This window comes from Canis lupus, chromosome 37 (assembly GCF_011100685.1).
Source record: "Canis lupus familiaris isolate Mischka breed German Shepherd chromosome 37, alternate assembly UU_Cfam_GSD_1.0, whole genome shotgun sequence".
NCBI classification, from domain to species: domain Eukaryota; kingdom Metazoa; phylum Chordata; class Mammalia; order Carnivora; family Canidae; genus Canis; species Canis lupus.
The window spans coordinates 428,348-451,522 of NC_049258.1; the positions used below are offsets into that span (position 1 = coordinate 428,348).

At 36.3% G+C, this 23,175-nt stretch overlaps 1 protein-coding gene across 13 annotated transcripts in view; it reads left to right on the plus strand.

Moving 5' to 3' along the window:
• PMS1 (PMS1 homolog 1, mismatch repair system component) overlaps nt 1-23,175 on the plus strand; it is a 107,318-nt gene that overhangs the window by 25,321 nt on the left and 58,822 nt on the right. For 12 of the 13 annotated variants that reach the window (XM_038585133.1, XM_038585127.1, XM_038585129.1 and 9 more), the window contains 2 exons: nt 6,335-6,517; nt 17,521-17,623. In XM_038585133.1, the coding sequence (XP_038441061.1) occupies nt 6,335-6,517; nt 17,521-17,623 (286 nt within the window). The remainder of the gene's footprint in view (nt 1-6,334; nt 6,518-17,520; nt 17,624-23,175) is intronic. The other variant, XM_038585135.1, reaches the window with a different exon arrangement.

The following is a 23,175-nucleotide window of genomic DNA, read 5'->3' on the forward strand; positions in this document are numbered from 1 at the left end:
ACCACACTTCCATATATCCACCCTTCCCACTTACGTATGACTCAGTCCCAGCGTTTCAAGTCCACTCTGCCATCCTATGCATTTTGTGGGGCCCAATTCGGCAATGGCAGCAGGTCTCATTTTGCAGCAGACCAGCACTCATTAAAACTGCATGCCCACCCCAGCCAGGGACCAAACATCGCCCGTAGTAGACAGAGTTTCTGCAGAGCACTGCAGTGAAGGAAGAAGTGGCCAGGACACAATAGCAGGGTGCATGCAACACATATAGGAGATACCCCCTGAAGTGCCAGGTTTTGGTGAACAGGGGATGCTGCACTACTGATGCAGCATACTGATGCTGATAGGACTTCTCCTTCACAAGACTGGGACTTTCAAAAGCAGGACACGTAGATGACTTGCCAAACATACAGAAACAGAGAATTAGACACAATGAGGAGGCATATATCCTGTCTCCAAATGAAATAACAGGGCCAACCACAGCAAGAAACCTAAGAGAAACATAAAAGTAATATTAAAGTAATGACCATAAAGACACTCCCTGGACTTGAGAAAAGAGTGGAGCACATCAGTGAGATTAAGGATCTCACTGATCAAAGAGATGAAAAAGAACCATGTATGAAGAACACAGTAAATGAAATTAAAAAGACATTAGATCTTAATCTAATGATTAAATCGAATTAAATAAATTAAATTAATTTATTTAAATTAATAATTAATTAATTAATTATTAAATTAATAATTAATTAATTATTTAAATTGAATTTAAATAAATAAAAGAAAAGTGCACTAGATGGAGTAATAGCAGGCTAGAGGATGCAGAGGAGGAAATTAGCAAACTGGAACACAGATTAATGGGAAGTAATCAAGCTGAATGAGTGAGAGAAAAAAAACTACAGAATGAGAACAGACTTAGGGAACTCAGCAACTCCCATGAAGCATAATAACATTTGTATTATAGGGATCCCAGAAGAAGAAGACGGAGAGAAGGGGGAAGAAAATTTATTTAAAGAAATAATAGCTGAAAATGTTCGTTCCTTCCTTCTAAGGAAGGAAGCAGAGATCTATATCCAAGAGGCACAGAGATGCCCCAACAAAATCAACCCAAGGAAGCACACACCAAGACATGTAATAATTAGAGTGGCAGAAAGTAGTGATAAAGAGAATTTTAAGAGCAGTGAGAGAAGACTGTTAAATATGAAGGAAACCCCATAAGGCTATCAAGGGATCTTTCAGCAGGAACTTTGCTGGCCAAAAGGGAGTAACGCAATATATTCAAAGTCCTAAAGAGAAAAAATGTGCAGCCAAGAATATTCTATCCATCAAGGAGATCATGTAGAATAGAAGGAGAGATGGTTTCCCAGACAAACAAAAACTAAAGGAGTTCTTGACCACTAAACCAGCCCTGTAAGAAAAATTAAAGGGAACTCTTCAAGTGGAAAGGAAAGAGCAAAAGTGGGAGTAAAAGTAGAAAGCACTAAAGCAGTAAAAATAAGTGTATCTGTAAAAATCAGTCAAGGGATTTACAAAAGGAAGTAAAATATAACACCAAATACCTATATGGTAGGGAGAGAAGTAAAGAATGGCTTGAAACTTAATTATCCACTTAATATAGACTGCTATATGTGGAGGATGTTATATACAGACTAAATGGTAACCATAAATCAAAAACCAGTAATAGATACACAAAAAATAAAGAAATCCCAGAATATCATTAAAGCCAGCATACCTGGAAAGAGAGCAAGAAGAAAGGGCCAGAGAAGAGCCATAAAAACAACCACAAAACAAGTACCAAAATAGCAATAAAGACATAGCAGTAATTATTATTCTGAAGGTAAATGGACTGAATGCTCCAATCAAAAGACATAGGGTAATGGAATGGATAAAAAAACTGAAACTCTCTTGAACACAGGGATGCCTGGGTGGCTCAGTGGTTGAGCGCCTGCCTTCAGCCCAGGGCGTGATCCTGGAGTCCAGGGATCAAATCCCACGTCAGGCTCCCTACATGGAGCCTGCTTCTCCCTCTGCCTGTGTCTCTGCCCCTCTCTCTCTCTCTCTCTCTCTCTCTCATGAATAAATAAAATCTTAAAAAAAAAAAGACTCATCTATGATGTCTACAAGAGACTCATTTCAGACCTGAAAACACCTGCAGATTGAAGGTGGGGGATAGAGAAACATTTTTCATACAAATGTATAGCACAAGAAAGCTGGGGTAGCAATACTTATATTGGACAAAACAGATTTTAAAACAAAGGCCATAACAAGAGGCACAAAGGACACTATGTAATCGTAAGGGGACAATCCACCCAGAAGACAATAATTATAAATAATTTTGAGAGCACCCAGATGCATAAAACAGTTGATAATAAACAGAAAGGAACAAAACAATTATACAGTAATAGTAGGGAACTAAATCCCATTTACATCAGTGAACAGGTAATCCAAACAGAATCTACAAGGAAATAGTGGCTTTGAATGACATGTTGGACCAGATGGATTTAACAGATATATGTGGAATATTCCACCCTAAGACAGAATACACATTCTTTTGAAGTGCACATGGATCGTTCTCCAGAATAGAGCACATATTAGGCCACAGAACAAGTCTCAACAAATTGACAGAGATCAGTCATACTCTGCATCTTTTCTGACCATAATGTAATGAAACTACATAGCAATCACAAGAAATAATCTGGAAAGAGCCCAAATACATGGAAATTAAATAATAGGCTACCAAGCAATGAACGGATCAACCAAGAAATCAAACAAGGAATTAAAAAATATATGGAGACAAATGAAAATGCAGTACAAAATTTTGGGGATGCAGCAAAAATGAACCTAAGAGAGGTTTGTTGTTTTTAAGGTTTTATTTATTCTGAATGAAAGAAATTGAAGGTGATACAAGGAAATGGAAAGACATTCCATGCTCCTGGGTTGGGAGAACAAATATTGTTAAAATATCTATGCTACCTGAAGCCATCTACAGATTTAATGCGATCCCTGTCAAAATACCAACAGCATTTTACGCAGAACTAGAAAAAATAATCTAAATTTATATGGAACCATTAAAGACCATGAAATAACGAAAGCAAACTTGAAAAAGAAAAAACTGGAGGTATCACAATTCCAGACTTCAAGTTACATTATAAGCTATAGTAATTAAGCTATTCATGAGAGACACAGGCAGAGGCAGAGGGCGAAGCAGGCTCCATGCAGGGAGCCCAACGTGGGACTTGATCCTGGATCCCGGGATCACACCCTGAGCCGAAGGCAGATGCTCAACTGCTGAGCCACCCAGGTGTCCTTAAGAGAGAAGTTTATAGCAATACAGGCCCATCTCAAGCGAGAAAATATCAAATACCCTAACCTTACACCAAAAGGAGCTAGAGAAAGAACAAATTCAAAACCAAGAGAAAGGAAATAATAAAAGCTAGAGCAGAAATAAATGACATAGAAACTAAAAAATTAATAGATCAGTGAAACCAGGAGCTGGTTTTTTAGAAAAGATCAACAAAAGTGTTGAACCTGTAGTCAGACTCATTAAAAAAGGACTGAAATGAAATCACAAACGAAAGAAAAGAAATAACACCACCACAGAAATAAAAAAGGATTATCTGAGAATATTATGGAAAAGTTAAATGCCAACAAGTTTGACTACTTAGAAGAGATGGATAAATTCCTAGAAAGATATAAACTACCAAAAACTGAAACAGGAAGATAGAGAAAATTTGAACAGACTGATTATCAGCAACAAAATTGAATCAGTAATCAAAAAAAATTCCCAACATTAAAAAAAATTACGAATTTTAACAAACATTAAGGATAATATTACGAGGAGTTCAGACCTATTGTTCTCAAACTATTCTACAAAATAGAAGGGGAAGGAAAATTTTCAAATTCATTCTATGAGGCCAGCATTACCCTGATATCAAAGCCAGATAAAGACACCACAATTAAAGAGAACTCAGACCAATATCTCTGATGAACATTGATACAAAAATTCTCAACAGAAGATTAGCAAACTAAACCCAATAATACATTAAAAAATCATTCATGATGATCAAGTGAGATTCATTTCTGAGTTGCAAAAGCTTTTCAATATTTGCAAATCAGTCAACATGATACATCAATAAGAGGATATAAACCATATGATTGTTTTGATTTTAATAGATGCAGAAAGAGCACTTGACAAAGTACAACATCTATTCATAAAAACCCTTGCCAAAGTAGATTTAGAGGGAACATACCTCGATATATGAATATATCCATATGGTATAGGAATATATGAAAAATCTACGGCTAACATAGTGGTGAAAAACAGCTTTTTCCTAAGATCAGGAACAAGACAAGGATGTCTATTCCCACCACTTATTCAACATATTGGAATTTTTAGCTACAGCAGTCATATAGCAAAAAGAAATAAAAGGCATCCAAATTGTTTAAAAAAAAATAGAACTTTCACTTTTTGCAGATGACACGGTACTGTATATAGAAAACTCCGAAGACTTCACCAAGAAACTACTAAGATTGATAAATGAATTTAATAAGGTCACACAATACACAATATACAGAAATCTGTTGCATTTCTACATACTAATAATGAAGCAGCAGAAAGAAATTTAAAAAACAATCCCATTTACAACTGCACCAAAAATAGTAAAGTACCTAGGAATAAATTTAAAACCAAGGAGTTTAAAGACCAGTGCTCTGAAAACTGTAAAACATTGATGAAAGAAATTGAAGGTGATACAAGGAAATGGAAAGACATTCCATGCTCCTGGGTTGGGAGAACAAATATTGTTAAATTATCTATGCTACCTGAAGCCATCTACAGATTTAATGCGATCCCTGTCAAAATACCAACAGCATTTTACGCAGAACTAGAAAAAATAATCTAAATTTATATGGAACCACTAAAGACCATGAAATAGCCAAAGCAAACTTGAAAAAGAAAAAACTGGAGGTATCACAATTCCAGACTTCAAGTTACATTATAAGCTATAGTAATTAAGGCAGTATGGTACTGGCAGAACAGAGAACCTAGCACTAAATCCACAATTAAATGGTTAGTTAATGTTCCACAAAAGAGTTAAAAACGTGATGGGAAAAAGTCTCTTTAACAAATGGTGCTGGGAAAACTGGACAGTAACACGCAAAAGAATGAAACTAGAGCACTTTCTTAACAACATACAAAATATACTCAAAGTAGATTAAGAACTTAAATGTGAGACCTGGAACCATAATCCTAGAAAAGCACACAGGCAGTAATTTGGCTTTGACCATACCAACATTTTTCTAGATACGTCTCCCAAGACAAGGGAAATAAAAGCATAAATAAACTAGTGGGACTACATCACAATAAAAAGCTGCTGCACAGCAAAGGAAACAATAAAACTCCCAAGTGGGAGATCTTTGCAAATGACATTCCCAGCAAATGGTTACTATCCAAAATATATTAAGGACTGATAAAACTCACCACCATAAGACCTAAATCCAATTTAAAAATGCGATGTTCACATCATTCATCATCAGAGAAATGCAAATCAAAACTGCAATGAGGTATCACCTCACACCTGCCAGAATGAACAAATTCTAAAAACTAAGAAGGAACAAATGTTGGCAAGGATATGGAAAAAAGGAACCCACTTGCCCTGTTGGTGGGGATGTTGGTGCAGCCGCCATGGAAAACAGTGTGGAGGTTCATCAAAAAGTTACAAATAGAACTACCTTAGGATTCACTTATCACATACTGAGTAACCAAAGAAAACAAAAACAGTTACTCAAAGGGATACATGTGCCTTTGTATGTTTATAGCAGCATTATTTATAACAGCCAAATTATGGAAGCAGCCTCAAAGTACATTTATAGATGAATGGATAAAGATGTGGTTATATTTGTGACAGAATATTATTCAAACATAAGAAAATGAAATCTTGCCAATCTTGCCATTTGCAAAAGCGTGGATGGAGCTAGAGTATATAATGCTAAGCAAAATAAGTCAGAGAAAGATAAATACTCTATGATTTCATTCATGTGGATTTTCAGAAGCAAAACAAATGAGCAAGGAAAAAAAAAAAAAAGACCAAGAAATAGACTTAACTACAGAGAAGAAACTGATGATTACCAGAGGGGAGGTGGGTGTGGGGCTTGGAGAAATAGGTGATGGGATTAAGAGTACACTTACCTTGTTGAGTACTGAGTAATATATTGAACTCTTAATTTCTTAGTATTAAGATTATATAAAAAATAAATGACACAATTATTTTTCTGGTGTTTCTATTTCTTTGACAACAGTTTCCTGTCTTTATATACTAAAAGTTTCTTTAACTTTTTATAGGAGAACTATGGATTTGATAAAATTGAGGTACGAGACAATGGTGAGGGTATCAAGGCCATTGATGCACCTGTAATGGCAGTAAAATACTATACTTCAAAAATAAATAGTCATGAAGATCTTGAAAATTTGACAACTTACGGTTTTCGTGGAGAAGCCTTGGGATCAATTTGTTGTGTAGCTGAGGTAAGGTAATTTATATTGATTTTCATAATCACAGAGTGGTAGGTAGCATTAGGAGAAAATGAACCCAGTTTTGGCAAAGAGTGTAGAATATACATAACCCAAAATTTATCATTTAAACCATTTTTAAGTGTACAATTCAGTGGCTTTAAGTGCACAAAGCTGTCCCTGCCGTCCATCGCCAGAACTACTTCATTCCAAACTGAAACTCTGTGCCCGTTAAACAGTTAGGTCCCCATTGTCAGTCCCCACCTCCTGTCCCTTGTAACCTCTTTGCTCCTGTCTCTGAATTTGACTAATGGAATCATATAATACCTGTGCTTTCGCATCAGGCTATTTCATTTAGCAAACTGTCTTCAGGGTTCCTGCATGTTGTAACATGTATCAGAATTTTCTTCCGTCCTTCCTAAGGCTGAATGATGTATAAATGTGTAATGTATAAATATGCAAATCATGTTTTATTTATCCTTTTCTGTTGACGGACATTTGGGTTGTTTCCACCCTTTGGCATTTGTGCATAATGCTGCTGAGGATGTGGGTGTGCAAATGTCTTTTGAAGTCTCCGCTTTTGCTTCTTCTGTGTATGTACGCAGAAGTGGAATCGCTGGGTCGCATGGTAGTTCTGTCTGATTTTTTCAGGAAGGGCAAATTATGTTTTATAATGTTAATATTTATATATATTTTTTAAAGATTTTATTTATTCATGAGAGACACAGAGAGAGAGGCAAAGACACAGGCAGAGGGAGAAGCAGGCTCATGCAGGGAGCCCGACATGGGACTCGATCCTGGAACCCCAGGATCACGCCCTGGGTTGAAGGCGGATGCTCAACCGCTGAGCCACCCGGGCTGCCCTAATGTTGATATTTATAAAAGGAAAAAGTAGTTTAGTGACCCACTGGCTTGGGAAAAAACATATTAAATAAAATTAAACTGAATCATTAATTGTAAGCTCTTCTCAGGATTTCCTATACTGAAGTGCATCATGAACCTCTCAGGTTGATGGTTTATGGTAGTAACATTTCCCTGCGTGTACTTGACAATGAAACCCTTGTATTGATAAGCATATCACTGTTTTTTTGTTGTGCTGTGTGGAACCACCCCGGAAATGCCATTCTAGTAAATACAGATAGATTGGGCTCTAGAGATGTGAATCGACTTGATCTAAACCCTAGCGAGTTAGAGGCAGACTGGGTCCCAGAACTTTGCTCTCCTGACCCTGGTTAGGTGCCTTTAATGTTTATAAACTCAGCTCAGTGCCTGACCAACTTGTTGGCATAGTACTAATTACACTTCACTGCCTCTGCACTAGATTTCGTAACTAGTTTGTGGCAAAGCCTGTCTAGAACCTTGATCTGCTCATTTCCATGTGTGTCACTCACTACTCTGGACTAGTTTGTGTTATACTATGTTATTCTGTGTGTTAGGCTCTGTTTTATGGTGTGACAGTATCTGTGTACCATGTGTGCCCACTGGCTACGTATCTCTGCTTCAGCTGGCCGACTATTTGGGTGAGAATGCTCAGGTACAATTAAATGATGGGACTTTACTTACTGTCCAGAAAAGTGGCATGTACATGAGCTACTGTTGCTCTCTCTTCATCCCTTCTTTGGACGTCTGTTTAGTATCTTTGTCTCCCCAGCAGTCATATACTTTCCATGCTTATTATGATCTTCCCTCTTTTCTTGTGCCCTTAGAGTGCTGGCATAGTTTAGGTTTTCTCCACTTTTGTGGAAAGAGTCACAGCTCAGTATTCACTTTTCTCTTTTGGAGCTCTGTAAGGTGATACCTAAGTCATGAAGAAAAACTGTGGATAGGGGGTTGGAGATGTAGTTTAAAGTGGGAAAGTTTGTACTTCTAGTACAGATGTAGACTAGGGGCCCGTGTGTGTTAGGATCCAGATGTTCAGGGGTCTCCTGGGAGGCTCAGTTGGTTAAGAGTCCGACTCTTGATTTTGCCTCATCGTGATCTTACTGCCTTGAGATGGAGCCCCAGCATAGGGCTCTTTGCTGAGCTGAGGGTCTGCTTCAGATTTTCTCTCCCTTTTCCTTTCCCCCTCGTGCCTGTGCACATGCACACACTTGCATGAGCTCTCACTTTCTCATTAAAAAAAAAAAAAAAAAAAAAAGAATCCAGAGGTTCAGACACTGCTAAAGGAGAAAAGGCCTTGTCCTTCCTTAAGTGCATTCTGGTTAAAACCTCTATCCAAAATCTTGAATACCCAGTGCTTCACTATCTGTCTGAGCGCTTGCTTTATTTAGAGTTCAGTGAGTCTTCATATAGATTTTGGGGAAAAACAAGTAGAGGGTACAGCTAACTGGGCATCACCCATCTTTCTCCCTAAAGACTGTATCTGGGAAACTACAGCCTTGGGGTTTTATAGAAAGTGTGTTTTTTTAAATGGGCTCAGATTTGTGCCAGGGAACTTCTTTTTTTTTTTTTTTTTTTTTTTTTTAATTTATTTATTTACGATAGTCACACTCAGAGAGAGAGAGAGAGAGGCAGAGACACAGGCAGAGAGAGAAGCAGGCTCCATGCACCGGGAGCCTGACGTGGGATTCGATCCCGGGTCTCCAGGATCGCGCCCTGAGCCAAAGGCAGGCGCCAAACCGCTGCGCCACCCAGGGATCCCTGTGCCAGGGAACTTCTGAAGCTCCCAGTGCTAGCACATAGTCCAATAAAAATTGGACTCTTGGTAGCTATTTTGGAAATCATGTAATTTATTTGAGAACATAATTATTTGATTTTTTTAGCTGTTGTCCGAACTTGGTAGTCTTTAGGATATATTTTGGAAGAGTATTGTTGAATAATATGTAGTATTTCTGGGTTTTCAAAAATTTTTTTTTTAATTTGAGTGTAGTTGACACAGCAGTGTCAGATGTACAACATAGTAGTTTGACAAGTTCATACATTATGCTGTGTTCACTCCAACTGTAGCTTATGTCTTGATATATATCACTATTATAGTATCATTGACTATATTCCTTATGTTGTGCCTTTTATCCCCATGACTTACTCAGTTCATAATTGGAAGCCAGTATCTCCTTTCACTCAGAGGTGGAATCTACAGGGGAAAAAAACCACCCCACATAAGAATAAACCAAAAGGCATTTCTATATTTTCCATAAGATGTTCATAACCTTTCAGAACTGAAATTGGTTATTATCAGCTTTGTCTACTAGATGGCAGCACAGTACTTTTTTAAAATTCATGGTAATAAGCCATATGATTTATCCAAATCTTTGCTGTAGTTCTGATTTTAAATGGCAGTTTTGCAAGTCTCTGTCTAGTGGTATTCTCTATTTGTTTCTTTCTTTGATTACTTAAGCCCTCTTGATATATTTTGTTTCATTTTTGAGGGATTCAAATGCCATGAGTATACTTAAAATAATTTATCATAATTACAAGAGGAATAAAGGAATTGTCAAACAACCAGAATAATATAAAACTAAATGTTTTAAAAATTATGTTCAGTTTACACATTGTAATGTCAAGTGTTTATCTTACGAAATATTAACAGCATTTTATGTAATCTCTTTTCTTGTAAATCTTTGGCCAAAGCACACGTAGATGCGTGTGTATGTTTTACATATGTGTACTCCAGGTCAAGATACATACTGTGGTGAGCCCCCAAAAGTTCTCCTATGCTGCCTCCCAATAGGTAACAGCTTTCTGACTTCTGTCAGTATATATTAGTTCCACCTGTTGTTGAACTTGATCTAAATGCAGTCTTAAAGTATATGTTATTTTGTCACAGATTTTATGATTTGGGTTTGACTGTTTTCTGAAAACTAAAGCAGTATCAAAAAGTCTAGAACTGGAAGGGATCCTGTAGTCGTGGACCCTGGTTCACTGCTGATTCCCCTGTCGGGACTGAGTACCTGTTCCCCAAGTTGCCAAGTATTGGTGACTGACTGCCCAAAGCTTAGTCTCTGTCTGGAGATTGCCCTCACTTCAGCTGGACAGCAGCTGCATCCAGTGGCTGACTGATGAGGGGTTATAAGCGTGCTGTTCCAGTCCAGAACAACTCTGCCCTGCCATGCAGTCCAGGATGACCCCCTCCCCCCAAAGGTCAGCCGAGCTCTTGTTTGTGACTGCAGAGCCCCACTTCTTTTCTTTCCTCCCAAGTGATCTTGGGAGTGTCCCCAGGGAACTTCCTGCTCACTGGTTTCCCTCAATCTGTGCTGTGGGCCAGCCGCCGTAAAATGTAGGTCTTCTATTGTTGTCTCCTCATATTACTGATGAAGATACTTGGGTCTTGTGATGCCAAATGCCAGGACTTCGTACTCCAGCTTTGAAACATAGTCTAATAATCAGTCCGCTACTATTTAATTGTATGCAGGGTGCTGTGCTAAGTAGTTTACTTTAGAATAACTGTGCACAGCGTAGTAAATGGAATACAAAAATTGTGATCTATATAGGGTCATTTAATGTGACAAAACCGAGAACTCAATTCCAATATCATGAGCTTTTCACAGTAGGTCATGCTGCCTTCTTACCAGTATGGTTAGAGAGGTATATATTAGTTTAGAAATACCTCTTATTAAAATAATGAATATACTCAGGCCTCAGTGGTAAGTTCAATAGATGGTATCAAGGAGTAGTCAAGTTGAAACTTAGGTGGGAGGATTCTGAATAGTATTTCAGAAATACTGTAAGGTCAGTTAGATTTTAAAAAATTGTTATTTAGGAATTACTGTTAATGAGTACTTTTTGGGGAGAAAAATTCATTTTTAAATTTGAGGAATATTTTTCACTCAGAACAAATTTCATATATATAGAAGTTGCATTTTTGGGGTGGCTCAGACTGTTAGTTTCAGCTCAAGTCATGTTCTCACAGCTGTGGGATGAAGCCCTGCATTGGAGTCTGTGCTCAGTGCAGTCTGCTTCAAATTATTTCTCCCTTTCTCTCTCCCTCTCACTCACTGTCTCTCAAATAGATAAAATCTTAAAAAACAACAACAACAACAAAGTTGCATGTTTATTTTAAAGACTCCAATTTATCTTGAAAATCTTTGGGCAGAGATTACATCTACATAATAAAAATTAGTGGTTTGGTTATTTTATCTGCCAAGACTAACTGATGCAGATAAATTTAAAGTCATATTGATGTAAATCATCTCAGAAACAGTAGATTGATGATATGTAACTGGAATATAATTTTGTCATATTGCTAAACAGCTATCATCCAAAATTCTGATTGTTGAAATTATTTTTATTAGATTACTTTAAAGATATTAATTTTAATTATAAAAAAAATTAAGTAGCCTCTTAGCAAAATTGGCTGGAGGAATTTAAAACACATCTAACTCTATATTCTTTATTGATATACTTTAGAAGAATGGGCATCTTTCCTAATTTGTCAATTTTAAGATGACTTCCAGTTTTGTTTTATTTTTAGATTTTATGTATTTATTTGTTTGTTTGTTTATTTGAGATAGAGAACAAGTAGGGGGAGGAGCAGAGGGAGAATCAAACTCCCCACTCAGCAGGGAGCCCACTGTGGGGCTTAATACCAAGTCCCTGAGATCGTGACCCGAGCCCAAGGCAGACAGTAAGCCAACTGAGCCACCCAGCCACCCCTAAAATGACTTCCAGTCTTAGAATTAACTAGTACAAAGGAGTAAAATGTTTTTATACCCACGGAGTATCCTGTTGGGATTTAAAAGTGGAATTACTGCTTTCCTAATTTATAATAGATGTTATCAGACACGAATTGATATGATTTTCTTTAAAATCACATCATCAAGTGTAACTTCTCTTGAAATTTGTTATTTATAGAGCAGTGATACTGACTGGAATGAGCTAGAGATAGTGAAAATTCTGTTTTGACCTGTTTGTAAAATTTTTGTGAAGATTTTGTATATATTCTTACCACATAATAAAACATGTAAAAAAGGTATTTCTTTTAGGTTGACTTTTTACATACATTGTATTAAAAATGATCTTTTTCCCTTCCAAAGAAATGTTTAAGAAAGTCATAAGATTTTTTCAACTGGATTATTTTTTTTTTAAGATTTTATTTATTTATCTATGAAAGACACACACATACACACAGAGAGAATGAGAGAGAGAGGCAGGCAGAGACGCAGGCAGAAGGAGAAGCAGGCTCCACACAGGGAACCCGATGTGGGACTCAATCCTGGGACTCCAGGATCACACCCTGGGCTGACGGCAGGCGCCAAACTTCTAAGCCACCCAGGGATTCCCTCAACTGGATTTTATTTTATTTCATTTTATTTTTTTAAATTTTTATTTATTTATGATAGTCACACAGAGAGAGAGAGAGAGAGAGAGAGAGAGAGAGAGAGGCAGAGACATAGGCAGAGGGAGAAGCAGGCTCCATGCACCGGGAGCCCAACGTGGGATTCGATCCCGGGTCTCCAGGATCGCACCCTGGGCCAAAGGCAGGCGCCAAACCGCTGCGCCACCCAGGGATCCCCCTCAACTGGATTTTAAATGGAGGCTAAATTATACCTTAGTTTTAGGAGAAATACCAAACAGTTTTATTCTCTTAAAATCAGAACAAACTCTGAAAAAAGAATCAGAACCCTAATCTAATTCTCATTCCCAAGTGTTTGAAAAAGAGACTTGGCCAAAGGCATAAAAAGCAGGTTAACTTTTCTGAGTCATTGAGGGTGATAATGATTTGAAGGTCGAATGAAATAATACATATGAAAGTATTTTTGATACAATCATGTTCCCTATAGATGAAAGTTATTTTCACTCTGGACTTGAATGTGAAAAGTAGTATGCACTTCTATCAAGTTGATAAAAATCATCAGACTTGTTCATTTCTTTGTTGGCAGGCAGTATTTCACCTTACTTTTCAAAGTTTGTGCAGACTATTCACCATTTTTGGGAAATCCTTTCTAATAATAGACATTCCTAGGTAAATTCCTTCTATTTCACATAAAAGGTCTTTATTCTATAGTATAAGTTTATTATTTTCTCTTGTTTTTCCCTCTGAAAAAGTAACAGAGCCATTCTCTGCATAACATTCATGTTGACTGATTCATTCATCCACCTTTTAAGTGGCTACAATGTGCTGGGTATTATTCTGATCTATCAAGTTCATTATACATAATTTTGTGATGAGATTACATGATAAGCATGTTTGTTTTTGTTTTACATTCCATTAAACCTCCATGGCTTAAAGGGGGTGGAATGAGAAGCTTTGTCCTTCTGTTTTGAAATTGAAAGTTGGGACTTCCTTATTTGTGGGCTGCCATAGCTGTAAAAAGGTAGGAGGAAGCCCCTAGCATCATTTTGATAGTTTCTCCCTCCTGTTCCTTAGTGTAGGGTACCTCCTGTGTTCTTTAAAGCCATGGTGGTAAAGCTTTAATTAGAATAGGCAAAGGAGTTTTCCAAGCAGTGGGGTATCCTGCTTTCTAAGTGCAGCCTCTTCACAGGTAATAGAACTCTGTAGAAAGGAGAAAAGCCAGAGCCAAGAGTTAGTGTCTTACGGTGAATTATCCAGAAGAAGGTTCTGAAGTCAGAGCTCTTATAGTAGTGTACAAGGATGCGTAGGCAGGCATATTCACACACCGAAAGAAAAAGACACGTCAGTGATCCAGGTAAAATTAATATTTCAGCTGAATCATGAAGACCATTTACCTTAGTTTTCAGTTTCCTATTTCTTTGGCAAAGTATTCATCCATAAGTCAGCCAAAAAGTAAAAAACTTTAGTATAATTACCCTAAATGAATTTTTGTCAAGACAAGATTTTTGCATGAATTAACAGGATGTATCCTAAGTTTTAAATTTAGTTTTATCTAAAACATTGAAAAAATTACACTTATTTAAAGTTCAAATGCTAGTATGTAATGTAACTTGGTGTTAGTATTAAAATTCCTTGAAATTCAATAACTGGACCAAAAAGTCAGTTTTTAATAATTGATACATGATCTGTAAGGTTCTCTGAGAACTTCTAAAAACTTTACGTTTTAAAATAAACTCCTTTTAAAATTCTTAGAATAAATTTATTTAGTTCTCTTGACCACTAGATTGATTCTGCCACAATTCATTAATGTCTCTAGTAAGAAGCACAAGTAATAATCTGTAATATTGGAGATGCATCTGATGGTAGAGTTACTACAGGCTCTAGTATGTTAGCTGCTGCTGAACTAGCACGTTCTAAGCTTGTGCCTGGTCCAAAAAAAGGTTTCCTGCCCAGGACACAGGGTCATATGATGAAATGAACTCTTGAAATACGATTCCTTCCTCTGAGGAACACATTGTATTTCATGAATTTGTGAAACATGCTTCTGTCTTATCCTTCACTGTCTTTCACAATGAATTGCAAAGCATTTCCTATTGAAATAGATTTTCATCGCACCCTACACATTCTAATTTTTAAAAAAATTGTTAGAAAATAATATATTCTATTTTTTGCTTTCTTACAAATACTGCAGTATAACCACTAAGATCCTATTTCCGTTTTAGTATATCAGTTCATCTAGGTTGGAGGATGTTCATTTTTAACATGTTTAAAGGATGAAGAAGCTGATAACTATAAAATGCTTTGAGAGTAGTTAAAACAAAAAGCCATGTAACCTTAACAAAGTATTGGCATCATTTTCATCTTACCATTGCCCTCCCCTTAAAGATGATAGAGTTATCGTTTATTCAGGACCATCTAACAAGCCACTGGTATAGTTAGTACTAGAACTCAGAGTTCCGGGGCTACTTTTGCTCAATCACACCAACTTTAGGTTAGGTGGCTAGGTGGCTAGCCCTTTGGAGAGGAGAAATAGAAATCAGTTGACCTTGGCATTTTTGAGAAGCTGTTGGATAAACGTAGGATTGTTTTTAAAGAGATAATCATAGAATAATTAAATTAGAGGCAAATAAATTTTTTGTAGTTTTTGTTTTAGGCTTGGCCAGAAAAAAATCATTACCGGACAGAACAGAGTTGGGATATAGCAGGGAAGATGAAGATTAGTTATCAGGAAAACTTTTAAAATGATATGACTTTTGAACCATGGAATATATTTTTAGAAGAAGCAGAAGAGTTCTTTAAGATTATATGGAAGCTCACAACTTTGTTTTAGGTGCAGCTTTTTTGGAGAAAGGTTTTTATAGAAATGGCAGCTTGAGGCAGTGCCCCCGGTAGGGGTTTGATGGACGTTACCCTCAGAGAGACTCTAGTAGATCATACTAGTCCGTGAGCTAGAGAAGCCATTTTGGGGTGACTGCTATTTCCTGTATGTTACCCTCATGTTCTCTAGCCATATGGCCTACTGCAAATCAGATCACAGTTAAGATGAGGTAGCAGAACCATCGAATCTTCTGTAGATCCACCTGAATCTAGATGAGTCTCAGCAATGGAGCTGGATCTTTGTGGCTTCTTCCTAAATTACGCAGTCGGCTCTGCTGAGTACAAGAATGGCCAAGAAATACTGCTCCCAATTTTGTGTCATCGGTGCTCCCAAAATGTGTGAGGAGGCTACCTTTTTCTGAATCCACTGTGCTTTCTTAGAACATCCCACTCCCCAAGTGTGGTATTTTCTGATAGTGGAATCATTCATTTACTATTGTTTTACTCTCTTGCTAATCTCACAAAATAAGTAAACAAAAAGCTGTAGGTAAGGGTAGCTCGGAATAATGTAGACATTCTTATTTTTTTTTAAATATTTCATTTATTTGAGAGAGAGAGAGCACAGACAGGGGCAGGGGCTGAGGGAGAGGGACAAGCGGACTTGTCGCCAAGCAGGGAGCCTGAAGCTGGCGCCATCCAGAACCCTGAGATCAGAACCTGAGCTGAAGGCAGATGCTTGACGGACTGAGCCACCCAAGCACCCTAAATGTAGACTTCTTAAATTTATATTTCTGTGCCTAACATCTTAGGAGATATTTTTATGGTCAGTGAAATCCTTTCTTATACATACATGTCTTCAAGCTAAAGTTTTTTCCAATTAATGAAAATTTACATTTAAATCATTCATAAGTTGGTTTTAAGAAAAATTATTCATAAATAAATGTGTACGATTTATATATTTTGTTCTTTCCAATCATTAGCTTGAAAGACAAGTGCAGTTTTTAAAATTTTATTTAAATTCAGTTGATTAACATATATATTATTGGCTTCAGAGGTTGAGATCAGTGATTCATCAGTTTTTTTTTTTTTAAAGATTTTTTAAAATTTATTTATTCATGATAGAGAGAGGCAGAGACACAGGCAGAGGGAGAAGCAGGCTCCATGCCAGGAGCCTGACGTGGGACTCGATTCTGGGACTCCAGGATCGCACCCTGGGCCAAAGGCAGGTGCCAAACCACTGAGCCACCCAGGGATCCCTCATCAGTCTTAAATAATACCCAGTGTGCATCACATCACGTGCCCTCCTTAATATCCATCACTCAGTTACTCCATCCCCTCCCCTCTCCCCACTCCAGGGACCCTATTCGTTCCCTATGATTAAGAGTCTCTTATGATTTGTTTCTCTCTCTGATTTTGTCTTGTTTTATTTTTTCCTCTTTTCCCCCATGATCCTCTGTTTTGTTTTTTAAATTCCACATATGAGTGAGATCATAGGATAATTGTCTTTCACTGATTGACTTTTATTTCACTTAGCTTGAAGTGCAGGTTTATACAGAATATGAAAAAGGAGGGAATTATCTTTTTACAAAAGGATTTTTATAAAACAAGTATATGGTGTCTTTTAAAAGCAAGTTTCTCTAATGTAAATAAAATACTTGGTTTTACAGATATAAGTTATATATTACAAATAGTCATTTCAGATACTGATTTGTGTATGAGTATTTTAACTAAAGTTAAATGCTCAAAATAAAAATATTTTGCCCTGTAAAATAAAAAAAAAATATATATATATATATATATATGGTGCCCTATTATTAGTATAACTAAGGGAATATTACAGAAGTGGTCATAAGAGCTTAACAAGTAAAACTTTTTTCAATCTTAAGTAAATGTATAATTACTATAATCTAATTTGATGATGAAACCACTGCAATACCTAAAATAATATATATATTTTTTTATATTCCAGGTTTTAATTACTACAAGAACTGCTTCTGATAATTTTAGCACCCAGTATGTTTTAGATGGTAGTGGCCACATAATTTCTCAGAAACCTTCACATCTTGGTCAAGGTAAGAGAGTAGCTATGTATCTTTGCCTTTCATGTTTTGTTTATTTTTAAAATACTGTTACTGCTTAAATGCACTGCTTCAGGTTTGGTCTTGATAAAGCCTAGTTTACTTTCAAGTGAATATTCAATCTTTATGTTAGTCACCAATCTCTTAAATACTTAGAGGTGTTCTCAAGAGGAACTGTGTAAAAGACTTAGGACAAAACTATGGATTAGTTACCCTTCTGTAAAAACTGTAAGAGCAATTATTTTACTATTGTTGGATCACTAGTGTCTTCTTTATATGTGAAGGATGATATTTTATTGAAATGCCTAAAACATTGACTTGGTAATCATTGCTAATAAACCATACCATCAAGATACTATGATTAAATAAATAATTAAAATATATTTATTTGTGGAAAACTTCAAATGTATGTGCAATAGAATTGTCTGCCATTGCTCAGTTTCAGCAGTTGTCAACTCATTGCTGATACTGTTTCATCTAATACCCTCACCTACTTCTTCTTTCTGTATTATTTGAAGCAAATAAATATATCAATTATTGTTGTTTGTAATACATTTCTATAGTGTTTTATACACTTGTAATTTTACCACATTTTAATTGACATCTTATATTTTTAAGTTCTGCCACTATTATAAGGCAAAAGAAAATCTCTTACTATTATAAGGAAAAAGAAAAACTCAAGGAGTTTCATGCATCTCCCTTCATGTTTTTCATACTGCTAACTTCTCATAATGGAATGTTTAAAATTGGGAGAATGTTGAAGATATGACCTTAGAGTCATGTTCAAAAGAATTATTTGATCTGAAAGGAACTTGTGTTTTTTTGTTGCTGTTTTCCCTTCTCTTCCAATTAGTATTATAAATTCATTTTTTAATTTTGTGTTTCTGTTGTAATTTATTAAAGTACTATATTTTTTCTGTAGTCTCCTAATTTTAACATTAAAGTATTGGATTTATATTTTTAATGATTACCATTTTTTCATTGAAATATATTTTCTTGTATCTTAATACTGATAACCAGATTCACTTTATTATTTTGTAAATCTTCAAATTAGTTACTAATTATTTATGCTTATTAAGAAATAATATTTTTATACCCACATAAAGGAAAGAGTTAATAAGAACACCTCAGAAAACACTTTTTTCTCATTTATTCAGTTAATAAAAATGAGCTCATTTAGTAGGTGTTTAATTTGATATATAATAATACTGTACATATTTCAATTAAAAATAATAGACTGTGATTATTTTATGTATTGAAGATTAGGAAAGAGAAAGCATATTTTTTTAATATGGTCCCTTTCTAGAAATGCTCTAATAACCCCAATTTTTAGGAGTTCACATTAAGAAACCATTAGGAGATATTTGAGTGGCTATCCAGTAGAGTACTTTGAAGTAATCTAGTCACCTTATAAAACTTGAATGTATTTATTTTTATCTTAGTAGTATCCAATCTAATCTGGATGGCCTGTTACTCTGTATCACTCATACTCCTCATGCTTTCCTATGTTCATCTCCATGGGAACTGTGAGAGAGCAATATTTAAATATGGATCCCTCTGATCTTTGCCCATTTGCTGATTGATTTCTTTTTTTTTCTGACCTGTCTTCTACTTTCATTGAGATTAGGTATGCATAAAGAATTTCTGCAGCCAATAAATGAACCTTTTTATAAAAAAGCATATTCCTTTTATCTTGAGAAACAATATACTTGGAAGGTCATGTTGTAAAACTAGTAAATGCCTTTCATGATTCATTGTTATCTCCTCTAATTATAGGTGATTGGCTTGAAAAGCAACAATCAAGCTCTTGTTTCAAATTGTTATAGATGGGCATGTTATAGAAATCTGTAAACACTTTCAGAAGCCTTTTTACATTCATATTGCCCTAGTGCTGATAGTTTTTGAGTGATTAAATCACAGACTCACATTTCACCACCAGCTGTCATTCAACTTCCATTTAAATATTTTCTGTGTAAGATAAAACTACAGTACAACCATCCTAATTAAATACCTGTACATTTAGGGTTCTTGTAGATTAATTTCTGCAGTGGTATGAAAATCCTTGCTTAGCAGTTACTCCTCATGTCATCTGATTGGATAATGACACCTGGAGACAGCCTAACTGTCCCTAGATGTAGGGACAGCTTACAGCAAAATCTTTTTTAGGCATTGGAAAATCTGTTACCTCTTTAAAATATATATATTTAAAATGTTTAAAAATAGTTTACTAGAGATTCCAGTTCTGGTTTTTCTGGGTGTAGGTATTTGTTTTATGGATTACTTTAGCCATTTAAAATGATATACGTGCTTAACAGTATGTCATTTTAAATTGCCCTTCTGTTCACTTCTATTTTAAGACATTTTAAAAATCAACAATGTAAAAGTAAGTCCCCAGCTTTTATCAGTAACTTACTAAATTATTTGTTTTAATCCTATCTTTTTTCTTTCACTACTTCTGTTTCTTTTACCCTAATCAGTATAAGCTTTCTAAATTGATTTACCCTCCTGGACAAGTTCTTTTAACACCTCCTAGTACTTCTGCCTTAGGAATTTCTCAGATATCAAAAGTGGTATATTTAAACTAATCAGGGTAGTTCCCTTTCCTTACCCTGTTATTAGAGTAGAGCATCATGTTCTTTTAAAATCCCTGCTAGGTATGATTGTGCATGTATTGAAAGATTTTTTTCATCTGGAGAATGAACTTTACTCATTAAATGGTTTAAGAGGAGTTTAATATATTCAAGTAACTGTACCTCTTTACATTAGGAATATAAATAGCTGCATTTATAAGTGGCATAACATAGGGTCATGTAAAAATATAACAGGGAGCATACTATAGGACTGCAGTTTAATTCTGGTAGAATGTGCTAAAGTTAGAGAGGTGAGCTGTTCTTTTGTAAAATATGATAGTATACTAGGGCCTCCTCCCTATTGGCCAAAATGACTAGGTACTTTTATTAAGGGTACACATTTAATTTAGAAACAGCAAAGTTTTCTGTCATTAAGTTTTTGTTCAAACATATATAATTCTTGGCTGAGTAGTAATTCTCAGTTCGCTCTGATAGAACATCTTCGCTGCTGAAGCAATTTATTAGTTAATATATGGATTAATTGTAGTGTGGTCCTTCATGTATAACATATGTTTAAAAACCGACAGGTATCTTTTCTTTTCATAAACACATTTATATTTTGCTTTTCTGATTTCTGCCTCCTTTTCTTCCCACTGTCTGTCCACAGCTACAATATATGCCATTAAATTTGTCATAGCTAGTGAAGAACACAGATGCATTAAAGGAACTCACGGAGTAGTGGAGAACACAGTTGACTAAATAACGACAGCAAAAAGAAGCTGTCAGCTGCCTAGAGGAAGGTTAGGGAGTTTTTCAGAAAAGTTATCATTTGAGTTTGAAGATGATAGGGAAGAAGGGCTGGGAGTTTAACCTTGCTGCAAGAGAATGATGAAAAAAAAAAAAAAGAGAAGAATGATGAGGGGAAAGAGCACATACTTTTAAAAACTTGTATTTTATTTTTTATTTTTTAATTTTTATTATTTTTTAAAGATTTTATTTATTCATGAGAGACAGAGAGAGAGAGAGGCAGAGACACAGGCAGAGGGAGAAGCAGGCTCCATGCAGGGAGCCCGATGTGGGACTCGATCCCGGGTCTCCAGGATCACGCTCCGGGCCAAAGGCGGAGCTAAACTGCTGAGCCACCCGGGCTGCTCTTGTATTTTTTTTTAAACCCACTGAAGAACTATGTCACAAATAAGACAAATACCATATGATTTCGTCCATATGTGGGATGTAAGAAACAAAACAGATGAACATAGTGGGGAAAAAAAGAGAGAGGCAAGGGCAGCCGGGTGGCTCAGCAGTTGAGCATCTGCCTTTGGCTCCGGTTGTGGTCCCAGAGTTCCAGGATCGAGTCCCGCATCGGGATTCCCCTGCAGGGAGCCTGCCTCTCCCCCTGCCTGTGTCTCTGCCTCTCCCTGTGTCTCTCATGAATAAATAAATAAAATCTCAAAAAAAGAGAGAAAGAGAGAGAGAGAGAGGCAAACCATAAATCAGACTCTTTACCATACAGGACAAATTGAGGGTTGCTGGAGGGAAAGTGAGTGGGTGGTTGGGTTAAATAGGTGATGGATATTAAGAAGGGCACTTGTGATGAGCACTGGGTGTTGTATGTAAGTGATGAATCACTAAATCTTAATACCTGAAACTAATATTATGCTACATGTTAACTGGAATTTAAATGAAAACTTGTGGGAGGGTGGTAGGAAGAATAAGTTCAAGAGAAAAATAACCCCTCCTAGACGAGAAGAGACTGGTGTGCCTACTTCTATCCCTGGGAGTATTAACCGACTTTGGGGGCATAGGTGGGCAAAGGAACAAGTCTGTTGTGAGTAAGGGATCTTTTATAGGTCTGGAAGAAACCAGCTGAACTTTTAGCAGCCGCATGTGAGCTGACATGACAGATTGGAGGATGGGAATCCTCAAACACAGCGCTGGTTCACCCCAGATGCTAAATCTCATCAGGACTTCTGCTGAGTAAGAGTAGTAAAGAAAATTGGGTCTGAGCTAGAGAGACAGAGATCTTAAAGTCTTGTAGTGCTTAGATCCCAAAGCCTTGCTAGAGGAAAAGACCTGGTTCCATCCTTAAGACATTTGAAACTGAAAGTGAACTTGAGCTAAATAAAGGGACAGCTCAGCTTCAACCCAGATACATTCCTAATTTATATTGAAGAGATCCTCTTGTCACTCCAGCTGCTTGAGAGAGGAAATGAAGTGCCTTGTCTGAGGGAAATATTTACTTTAGTATTTATTTTTCATTTGTATGCAATGTCTGGCAAAAACAAAAATATTGAGCAACATAAAGGATAATGGGACCTGTAATCAAGAGAAAAAAAATAGTTGATATAAGCAAACACAAACATGATCTAGATGTTTGAATTAGACAAGAACTTAAACAATTACGCTAGAGAATTTAGAGGGAAAAATTGTTAAAATTGGTAATAAGATGGAGAATTTCAGCAGAGAAATGAAACTCTAAAAAAAGAACCAAGTGAAATTTCTAGAACTGAAAGTAAAAATTTGTACTTCTTTACAACCAACAGCCACTGAAACTTTTTAGGTAGAAGGCAAATATATTATTTACAGAATTAACCAGGAGAACCTTGTAACTTTTACCATAAATTATATCTTGTAAGAAATGTCCTCTTGAACTAAATTTTTTTTTTAATTTTTATTTATTTGTGATAGTCACATAGAGAGAGAGAGAGGCAGAGACATAGGCAGAGGGAGAAGCAGGCTCCATGCACCGGGAGCCCGACATGGGATTCGATCCCGGGTCTCCAGGATCGCGCCCTGGGCCAAAGGCAGGCGCTAAACCGCTGCGCCACCCAGGGATCCCTGAACTAAATTTTGAAGGAAGGAAAGGGACTTGACATAGATTTGAGAGAGATTTTTAGTATAGAATGGATAGGCCTAGAAGAATTAAGCACTAAGGGGTAGAAGGAAGAATCCGTTAAGTCTAGAATATCTATCTGC